Source organism: Nycticebus coucang, chromosome 20, assembly GCF_027406575.1.
Source record: "Nycticebus coucang isolate mNycCou1 chromosome 20, mNycCou1.pri, whole genome shotgun sequence".
NCBI lineage: Eukaryota > Metazoa > Chordata > Mammalia > Primates > Lorisidae > Nycticebus > Nycticebus coucang.
The window spans coordinates 44177142-44188285 of record NC_069799.1 but is presented as its reverse complement, the minus strand read 5'-3'; the positions used below and the strand labels follow the sequence as shown (position 1 = coordinate 44188285).

Below are 11144 nucleotides of genomic sequence, written 5' to 3'. Positions count from 1 at the left end.
GTCAGACAGCAAAGGCCCAGAATTGCTCTCCCACACCTTACCTCGTATCTCCAATTGCCAACATTCTCTGACACTGGTTTGGTGTCAAACTTGCCAATTCCCTGGAATAAATCTCATTGAACCAGTACCCATAAGACTCCTCTCAGAGTCCTATGTCCACCCGCCATGAAATGTGGGGCTATTCTTTGGGGGGTGGGGTTCAAAGGAAAAAAGATGAATGTTCAATTCCACCAAGTCAGGTAGCCCAATGGAGCTGTGAGGACTGGGGACCTCCCTTCCTCCTCCTGACCTGGTGAGCAATAAGAAGATGTAGCTAGTCACAGACACACTCTTAGCTCTTCCCTTCCCACTAGCAGTTTCATGGAGGGTGGTTGAACAGCAAAATGGAGGTCAAGGTGGCCAACCTTTCCAGCATACAACAAAAATTCCATTATTTGCATGCAACTCATTTGACTCTGGGGACTATTTAAACAGGGGCTGTGCTACAAGTTGCGCGATCTCTGTCTCTCAAAACACAAACCAACAACAAAGATTGTGATCATTTTAGTCTATTTTTTAAAAAATAACTAAAAAATCTTCAAACTCTCATTTGAATATTAGCAATTAATATGCTAGTCACAAAGCATGCTTGGCTGATCATAAACACGAGTCTGACAAGCATCATTAACCACTGGTTCATCTTTAAACTTATTGTGATACAGTTTTTATATCAGATTTTATCAGATTTGAGATTGTCCTCTTTCCTCTCCTGTCTTCCCCTCTCCTAGCTAGTTCAGGTGACTGGGATTAAGAATGTCCATTTATAGCATCATCTCTAGAGACTCCATCAGAAAACCAGGGCCTGAGTGGGTTTTAGAAAGTAAGGGAGGATGAAATATGGAACTTCATCATGTCCCATTCTCCATGCTGCTGCCATGCTGAGTTCGTCCCGTCAATACAGTTTGCCTTTCCGTGTGTTCATACACTTAAACTTTAGATAGGTCAGTTCATGGTGAGAAAGCAAACACCTTGTAGACATAGCCTGTTGCAACCCAACTGCTCAGGGCTCCAGGTTCCAAGGCGAAGGCTGGAGAGTGCAGTCAGACTCCTTTATAGATGTTCTGCTTCTCAGCTACTGTTTATTAGCTAAACCCAGTCTGTGTTAGTTTTCTACATTTCATAAGACATCACCACAAACTTAATGGCTTAAAGCAGCATGTACTTATCATCCCACAGTGTCTGTGGGTCAGAAGTCTGAGGCCTCTGTTCAGATTATAATCAAGGTGTTAGCTGAGCTGCGTTGTCATCTGGAGGCTCAACTGGGGAAGAGTCTGCTTCCAACTCACTCAGATTACTGTCAGAATTCAGTTCCTTGTGAATTCTGGTGGAAATGTGATGGCCCCAGCTATCAGTGAGCTATTGGCTGGAGGCCTCCTTTGTGTTCCTGAGGTGCCCAAAGTTCCTTGACATGTGGACCTCTCCAGCATGGCTGTATTTTTCACTAAACTTTTAAGGAGAGTCTCTACCACCAGTCTGAGAAGAGAGAGTGACATCCCTTTACCTTTGTCATATTCCATCAGATAGGAGCAAGTCACAGGTCCCACTCAGACTCAGGGGGTTATAGGTGCCACAAAGTGCTGAACACTCAGACTGCCTCAAACTTCTGGCCTTAAGCAATCCTCCTGCTTTAGCCTCCAAAATTATTAGGTTTACAAGCATTGGCCACTGTGCCCAGCCTTCTGCATTTTTTTATCCTGTTCCTCAGACTCAATACTTTCAATTGTCTTATCTTTAAATTTGCTGATTCTTTCTTTTTCCTGCTCCAATCAGCTATTACACTTCCTCAGGTAATTTCTTTTTAATCTTAGTCATTGTATTTTTAAGGTCCAAAACTTTTTTCTTTTTCATAATTTCTATCTCTTTTTTTAGATTCTCATTTTGTTCACATATCATTTTTCTGATTTCATTTAGTTTCTTGTCCATGTTTTCTTTTAGCTTTTCGACCATATATAAGACAGTTGTTTTAACATCTTCATCTAGTGCTTCTAATGCTGGCTTCTTCCAGCAGAGCTTCTTTCAATTATGCTGTTCCTTTGAATGAATCATGTTTTCCAGTTTCTTTGTTTTGTTGTTGAAAATCAGGCATTTGATATTATAATATGGTAACTCTGGAATCTGAATTTTCTTCTTTCCTTACGGTTTTCTGTTTTGTTTTGTTTTGTTTTCCTCTTTCTTTGTGGCTACTGTTGAGGCTGTAGTAATACTTTTGCTTTGAAATTTGTTTCAAATAACTTTTGTGTAGACTATGGCTTTTTATTTGTAATCACTGACGTTTCTTTTTTATTTAGAGTGCACCACAAAGTCATAAATCTTTGTTTTAGCAAAGATTTCCAAAAATGCTGGGAGCTGAAATGAACAAACAAAAAGCATTCCCCAAAATAAACCGAAATGATATCAAAGCTGCCTCTTCCAGTCTCTGCAGATTGGCTCTGTGCTACAAGCGCTCCCTCATCACTTAGCTAGGCCTGCTTCGAGCCTAGTGATCTGGCCAGTATAACAGCTTGATGTCTTCCAGGATGCTTCTAAGCATACATCTCGCCTGGTCACAGGCATGCGTGTCTAAGTTCTCCTGCACACATGGCTATTTTTCAATATCATAATTTCCCAAAGAGTCTAACCCCAGTTCCTTCTCCAAGCCTTAGGTTGTCTACTGTGTGTCGCCACCAAGAATCTCTCACCCGGGACATCTCGGAGTTTGCAATTGCCTTGTGGCTTTTACAAGCAGCGCCTGCTGGTTTCCCACATGTATTGTGAGTTATGCAGAACAGAGATGAATGCATTACATCAGCTCTTCAACTGTCCCCCAGACGGATTAGAACAGATGTCCACAATAACGTATAAATAAGATCCGCTTTGCTCCCTCCGGTTCATGGGAGTAATTGGGACCTGAGATGCTGCCTGCTCCACACCGAAACCACCATGCAATGGTAGATAGAAACTGCAAAACGTTTCTTCCACTTTGAAGATAGCTTTTGCTTGATTACGCATTTGTTGTTGGGTGCTGTAAACCTCTGACTGTTTTCCAGGGCTCTTACAAAGTTGGTTCGGACAGCTTCTGGGGCTTCATTTTGGCTTTTTCTTTTCTTTTCTTTTCTTTTTTTTTGAGACAGAGTCTCACTATGTCACCCTCAGTAGAGTGCAATGGCATCGCAGCTGACAGCAACCTCCAACTCCTGGGCTTAAGGGATTCTCTTGCCTCAGTCTCCCAAGTAGCTGGGACTACAGGTGTCTGCCACAAGGCCTGGCTAGTTTTTGTTACAGTTGTCCTTGTTGTTTAGCTGGCCCGGGCCAGGTTCGAACCTGCTAGCCTCAGTGCATGTGGCTGGCACCATAACCACTGTGCTACAGGCGCAGAGCTTTCATTTTGGCTTCTTTTCTTTTTTATTATTTTTAATGATGTATCTTTGGGCAAAGGAAAACTTAGAACTGCCTTGTCTGCCATTTTGATGATGTCACTCTTGGCTACAAGACAATGGACGCAGGTGCTGAGAACCTGAATCAGACGGGAGACAATAATATGTGGAGTTTCTAGGAGTCAAGAGGCTAGAAGCAAAAAGGGCTTCTCAGGGGCAAGTTGTAAGTAGGCAGATCCTTAAAGACGAAGGGGAGGTAAAGGTGTTGCAGGGAGAGGAAAAATACGTGTCAAGACATAAAATCAAGAGAGAGTTTACCATCTTCAAATAACTAAATGAAGCCCATTTGTTCCAGCTACATGTGAGGCTCTGAGTCGTGAGACGGACTCCAGGATCCTGAGCAGAACCAAAGTCAGCTGGATCTTTTAAGCCATGTTTCACTCTGTTGTCCAGGCTAAAGCACCGTTGTATTAGCTTAGCTCACAGGAACCATAGCTTAGCTCAAGTGATTCTCCTGCCTCAGCCTCTTGAGTAGCTGGGATCCTCCTGCCTCAGCCTCTCGAGTAGCTGGGACTCCCTGTTGCCTGCCACAATGCCCAGCTAATTTTTCTATTTCTAGTAGAGATGGGGTCTTGCTCTTGCTCAGGCTAGTCTCCAACTCCTGAGCTCAAGGGATCCTCCTACCTGGGCCTCCCAGAGTGCTGGGATTACAGACGTGAGCTACCGTGCCTTGCCTATAAAGCAGTTTTAAATGATCATAAGAGCAATGGAGAGCCACTGAGGGGTGAATAAAGAAATGCCATGAAAAGATGAGGATTTTAGACAGATTGCTTTGGCTGCCTCATGGATAATAAGCCAGAGGGTAGTTAGTTAGGAGCTGTTGCAATAATACAGGCAATAGAGGGTGGTGATGTCACTTTGGATGGTTACCATGAGAACAGAAAAAGAGTGAATGGAATAATTTGGAGATGGAATACATATTTTGGAGATTAGATTGGACTGAGGGTTGAAAAAACAGAAGGGGACAAAAATGATCCCTCGGTTTCTATCTTAAGCAACTGGTGGATTGAAGTGCTATTTACTGAAATAATCTTAGGAGTAGTTGGTACCCTGCCCAGACCACTTTACAGGCCAGTACAGCCATCTGCCAAGTACCAGGGCACTGCCCTCCGCCAAGCAGAAGCTAGGAGCTGCCTCACGTAGGAGGTTATAGCCTCCCACCCCCACTCCAGAGAGCCACAGCCAATGCCCAGCTGGCAGGAGGGTGCAGAAGCCTGGCTCCTTGGCCTCAAGGCTGGTTCTGTGATGCTCCAGAGCTCCCTGAGGAATCAAGCCACATCTGGACCCCAGCTGAGATCACTCCCTGCTTAGCTCCTTCCCCCAGCCTGTGCAGCTGCCTTTACTCCCTTCCCTGAGTGCCCTCCTTCAGTAATTCCTGTCTTAGACTCTGCTTTTAGGGAACCCACCCTAAGGCAGGTGGTACCAAGAAAACTCTAAATGAGACTCTGGAGTTATCACTCACCAGCTAGCTGGCAACGTGGGCCCCATTGTTCATAGCAGAGTGGAGACCCTGGCCTGATACAGCAGTTCAATTGCTGAGAACCTCACCTACCATGAGCTAAAAGGTGATACAGGTTAAAGGCAATGCACTGGTTTGTGCCATGTCTCTTGCGTTTGACAGGCATGGGGCAAAACGTCACTGTAAGAACTGCAGGATTGATGAAGGCTGCTGAACATCACCGGTGCGCTGTGCTGAACAGAGGGAATGATAAGCTGTGTCTGGGCAACAAGTTACCGACTCAAAGCAAAGTGTAACAGACAGAGGCTTCCTTGGCAGTGTGAAACAACATCTCCTATAGCCAGAATGTGGTAGACCAAGGTGAGAACCAAATTTAAGACCTTACTAAAAATCAAATATCTCGTATTTGGGGCTTGAGACAGATCGAGTGGGACAATGTGGGACTTAGACCAGGAATGGGGTTTACTCAGTAGATGGGCTTGAGAACCTTCAAGTCCCACAGTCCCCCTGAAGTTGTTGGGTTTCCAGAGTGACTCATGCCACCTTGTTCGAGGAGACAGCCTTCCCTTACTGGACACTGTGCAAAGCCTCAAATGACTCAAATGCCCTACAGAACAATATTTGCTCTCTTAGGATCTTCTCCCTTCCTTTCTTCTTTCTTCCTGGTCGCCAGACCAATAACTAGAAGTAAGCTGAAGATGAGCCATGTGGAAAGGGCTTGCTTGTTAAAGGAGAAGTCTGTATCAAAGCAGCTTCAGGATGGGGCTGGAGTGATACTGCGGAGAAATTCTACACTGGTCAATTCAGCCTGTATATGATAGTCACTGCATGTGCCTAACCAGGGGGAAAAAACGCCAAAGCCATTATGCTCCAGCGGCCCACAACTTAACTGGGGACACCAGCTTTCAACTACAAAGATACCCAGAGAACACACAGGCTAAAGGCAATAAGCCTCTGCTCCCAGATTTCTCCTTCTGCCCTGACTTCTGCCAACTTCTAGATCGGGGGGCCTAGGCTGGAGAGACAGAGCTGGGCCGAGTGTGCAGCCCGCACAGAGGCCGTGCAAGCTGCTTGCTGATTTCCAGACGGCAGTGGAGAAGGGGAGAGGTGCACCACGGAACTCTAAATGGCATCGGTGTTCAGGGCAGTGATTTTCAACTGGTGTGCCGTGAGAGGATCTTAGGTGTGGTCCAGAAATTTTTAAAGATCGTTCATTAAATTATTTTCTAAAGAAGTGGTTTCTTCTCAACCATGTAGAGTGTTACAAGATAAAATCTGCCATCTTCAAGTCCCACAGTCCCCCTGAAGTTGTTGGGTTTCCAGAGTTTTAACTCTTTTTTTTTTTTTTTTTTTGATCAACGTAATCTAAGTGTGCCACGAAAGTTTCACCATAGGTTCCAGTGTGCCATGAAATAAAAAAGGTTGAAAAACACCGGTTTAGAGGGGTAGGCAGGAAAAAAAAACGTGGACCCTGAATGGACACTAAGCAAGAATGGCCAGAGGGGAGGCAGAAAGCCAAGAGTGTGGGAAGGGAAGAGTTTTTCCGAGGGGTTATAATTACGTCCCCCCATGGAGCCAGGTGAGTTCCTGCACTCTTCACCCACCACTTCCTCTTTTCTTAACAACCCATCCCACTGCCTTCTTACCTTGGCAGCTCACTTCTTTCCTATCCCCTCCAGCCACAGATCCAGCCCTGTTTCCACTTTGCTGCCTCATTTTCTAAAATACACAGGCAGCAAGTGTCGTCCACGGGAGGGAACTAAGCCTCCAACTCTGCCTTCCTCCTCTCACCTGCCGCTGCTCAGGAGAGCATAGGAGGATTCCTTTGTAGGGCCAACCTCAGGCTCAGGTGCCTCCTGCCCAAATGCATCCAGCTGCCACCATGCCCAAAACACCAGCATTACCATCAGTCCCTTTGCTTAAGCATTATTCTCCCCTTTGGTTTTTGTCTTAATATGTTACTGTGCCTCCAAGGGTGACAGATTTTATCTGTAACAACTCTACATGGTTGAGAAGACCAGCAAAGAGTTAGCTGGTCTTCTCAGCAAAGCAGTAGGGCCAGCTACCTCTTTGGTGGTCTCCTCAAGTTGGCACCAAGAGATGGTTTAGGGCTGCATTCAATCCACAGCTCCCAGGCCATGGACTGGTATGGTATCAATCCATTGCCTGTTAGGAACCAGGTCACTCAGCAGACAAGAGAAGGAAGCTTCATCTGTATTTACAGCCGCTCCCAATCACTTGCATCACCGCCTGAGCTCCGCCTCCTGTCAGATCAGCTGGAGTATTAGATTTTCATAGGAGCAGGAAACTGCACTTGAGGGATCTAAGTTGCACACTCTTTATTAGCATCTAATGCCTGATGATCTGAGGGGGAGGTGCAATGCACTTGAATCTAAAAATTGTCTTTCATGAAACTGGTCCCTAGTGCCAAAAAGTTTGGAAACAACTGGTTTAAGGAACAGGGAGGAAAGGTGGAGGGATTAAGGGTGATTTTAACCCATTATGTAATTTTTTTCTTGGATGAAGCTCACCCCTTCATTTAGGTTTGGGGAAAGGGATAAAGAACTCATTTGTAGCTGAAGCTGTCGGTGCTCCAGTCATATTGCCTTGGCCTCCCTCAACATTAATCTGCAGACATTTTCCAAATAATGGTTGCAGAAGTCAGAAGATCACCAGAGTTAATGTCCCACAGTCACTAAGGGAGGCTGCTTCTGAGGTGTGTTCTAGTAAGTCTCTCAGGGACCCCCGGCAAGAATGTCCCCAACAGTAACCCATTCATTAATGTATATTTTATTGCTCACCTGGGAGCTCTTTCTGGATCATACCTGAAAAATACTCCTCACAAATACTCCTCACACCCAAATTCTTCAGAGTTTATTTGGGGGGTAATGCAAACAAAGTCACCATATACCCTGTTTCCCCAAAAATAAGACAGTGTCTTATACTAATTTTTGCTCCCAAAGATGCGCTAGGTCTTATTTTTAGGGGATGTCTTATTTTTCCATGAAGAAGAATATGGTACACATTTATTGTTAAATGAAAATAAAGGAAATTTATTACCTGTATAGGGTAGGGTAGTACTGTAGTTGTCAACACAAACCAGACAAACTGTGAATCCTACCTTCCGTCATCATGAGGGCAGCCTTGAGCATCAGGCAGTGTCACCAGAGACAGACCAGCACTCACCACCTTCCCCACATCCCCACCGCTCTGATCCTCCTGTTCTTCTTCTACACGCATCTGCGAAAGTCTCCTCCTCTTTCCCGCCCCGTGCTCACGGCTCACTCCGACCTCCGCTCTGCCTCCACACAGCAGTGACGTCAGGACTCTGCGTAACAGTCACTGGTTGCTAGACGCCAGTCGGGCGGCCCTCGCAACCAGTTTACCATAAATTAATTTTCATTCCGAGACAGAGCCTAGGGGGGCTTTATTTTTTGGGGGATGCCTTATATTTCACCCAGAAGGAAACCTGTAAGTAGGTCTCATTTTCGGAGGATGTTTTATTTTCGGGGAAACACGGTATCATGGATCTTTCCCTTTCATTTCCAACACCAATGGAGAAGAAAATAAAGCCACTGGCTCCCAAAAAATCCACAGACCCAAAGTATAGAAATGTATATTAAAATTTTAAATGTGGGCCAGGTGCAGTGGCTCATACCTATAATCCTAGCACTCTGGGAGGCCAAGGTGATTGCTTGAGCTCAGGAGTTCAAAACCAGCCTAAGCAAGAACGCAAGATCCTGTCTCTACCAAAAATGGAAAAATTAGCCTGGCATCGTGGTGGGTGCCTATAGTTCCAGCTACTTAGGAAGCTAAAGCAGGAGGATTACTTGATCCCAGGAGTTCCAGGCTGCTGTGAGCTATGATGATGCAATGGTATTCTACCAGGGTGACAGAGTGAGACTCTGTCTCAAAAAAAAAAAAAAAAAAAAATTAAATGTGCATACAATTGGACCCAGAAATTCTGCTTCTAGGAAACTTAAGAACCTTAATAGACTGAGATAACTAACAAACTGAGTGTGCAAAAATGTCTAAGAATGTGTATCATGATATATAGAAGAAAAAAACTTAGGAAGCAACTTAAATTTCCGGCAATAGCAAATCATTTCATGAATTATGTTATATTATATCCTATGTTGCCATTAGAAATAACGATGTAGATTTTTCTACATCCTTCCATATCTGTGGAAAATTAAGAGAAAATGCAGGTGATGAAATGTCACATGCAGTATAATCCACTGTTGTAAATACACCTACATACATTCAGATGTGTTTGTGTACACAGAATCTGGAAGGATGACCTAAATTAACAACGGTTGTCTTGGGGGTGTGGATTGTTTTTTTTTCTTCTTCTTCTTCTTTATGCCTTTCTGAACTGGAAAAAATAAAGTTCATGATTTAAAAATCTTCTAAAACTTGAAAGAAAAATGTAAAAAGAAATCTCTGGCCAATCTCAGTTCAAACACATAGAACTGAATTCCACAGCTCAAATTCCCGTTCTCCCAACAGAACTATTGGTTTCACCACCTAAGGGAGGCTGAACAGAACCAAAGGAAGGAACTGTCCCAGTTAGCCCAGGCCAACACTTGGCAGGGGCTGTTCTAAGCAAGTCAGCAAACACATCTGCCACCTGGCAGGCCTGGGAGAGCATGTCGTGTCACGTGTCCAGCATGTGTGGCCCCATCTGACGCAGGGGAGCCACGCACAGCCCGGACCCCCGCTTGGGGTCGCGGGTCAAGCTCTGCGGCGCGCCGGACCCCTGCAGACCACCTCGCCTCACCCCTCCTCCCAGAGCCTCAGCCAGCACTCAGAAGGTCCCTTTGCAATTTGTCCCGCATTCAGGAGTTCCTTATTCCCACGGGAAGAACTCGTTGCCATGGAGATGTGAGCCTTCCCAACCCCGAGGCCTGCCGGGGAAGCCAAATCCTTCCCTGCGCGGCCCTGCCTGGCCTCCCTGGCTGGGTGGTGGGCGCCGTGGGCCACTTAGCCCTATGAGAGAGGGGGTCTTAGGCTCCGGATTTTGGAGGCCTGAAGCGGGGACATTAATGAAGAACACGGAGTTAAGAGGGAAAGGAAAGGAGAGAAATGGTAAGATTTCATGCAAACTCCCTGGTCGCTAATTCTCTTCCTTCCATCCATCAGAACGCCCCTCCAGCCCCAACCCCTACCCCTGGGTCAAATGCTGTCTCTGGTTCGGAAGTATTTGGTGACGCTTTTACTCTCTCAACGACTTCCCAGAAACCCATGGAGTCTATTTAAGTTTCTGGAATGAAGCTTTAACCTCCCTGCTCCTTCCGCCTAGGTCTGAAAACACGCGAGGAGCGAGGGGTGGGAACCCGGAGCCGCAGGGCCGCGGCAGACCCTGCAGTGTAAGTGACCGAGCCCTGCCTGCCCCGCTGGACTCAGGGTGCACCCTGCGGAGACGCGTGTTGGGGTGGCCGGGGACGTGTGGGAAGCGACACCCAGCCCACTTCAGGGGCCAGCTGCCACTCCCAAGAAGAGGTCTCAGAGAGGGTGGTCGGGGGCGGCGGCCACCTGCGATCGCGGGCTGGCTGGGCTGGGGTTTCGAAGGCCCCTCCCCTTCCCGGGTCCTCCCCTCGGCTCAGAAGGCCACGCCCCGTCGCCCCAGGGCCACGCCCACTTCTGAAACCCCGCCCCGCTCCCCGAGTGCTAGGCCGCCTGCGCCAAACCGAGACTCCCAGACCTCAGCACTAACCCGCATCTCCTGTTACTCGCCCCAGGGTGGCTGCCCAGGGAAAAGCTCCAAGCATATCACTGACTGGCCTGGAAACCCTTTCATCTTTGCTCCATCAGCAGCAGTACTTTGATTAATTGAGTCTCCAGGCTTTAGAGCCTCCAACTATTACTAAGCTGCAAATCCCTGGGTGCCTGCTGGCTCCGATCTGGGCCACGTGTACACCCAGGTGCGCCCCTTTCCTCGGCTGTTGCCTCCCCAACCCTCAAGCCTTTGGGACTCGGAGTTGCAATGAACCTTAGATTTTTCCAAAGGCGTGGTTTTTCCCTCCAGCGTCTCAGTGCACCCACCCACTCCAACACCTGGCATTTTCCTCAGCTGCACTCTCCCCACTCAAGCCTCCAGCACGGAAGCATGGGCGCGCGCGCGCGCACACACACACACACACACACACACACACACACACACACACGCCTCTTTCCTTCCCCTCCACCCTCAGTGGAGGGAGAAGTTAGCCCACCCAACAGGCAGCAATGCA

The 11144-nt window shown here is 46.9% G+C and overlaps 1 protein-coding gene across 1 annotated transcript; it reads left to right on the top strand.

Annotated features, from left to right (window-relative positions):
- The first annotated feature begins 7049 nt into the window (after nucleotides 1-7049).
- LOC128572621 (uncharacterized) lies at nucleotides 7050-10908 on the top strand. Its single transcript, XM_053572590.1, has 4 exons — nucleotides 7050-7192; nucleotides 9605-9999; nucleotides 10214-10280; nucleotides 10653-10908. The coding sequence occupies exons 1-4, from the start codon at nucleotides 7050-7052 to the stop codon at nucleotides 10741-10743; spliced, it is 696 nt and encodes a 231-aa protein (XP_053428565.1). The 3' UTR covers nucleotides 10744-10908.
- Nucleotides 10909-11144: the final 236 nt, after the last annotated feature.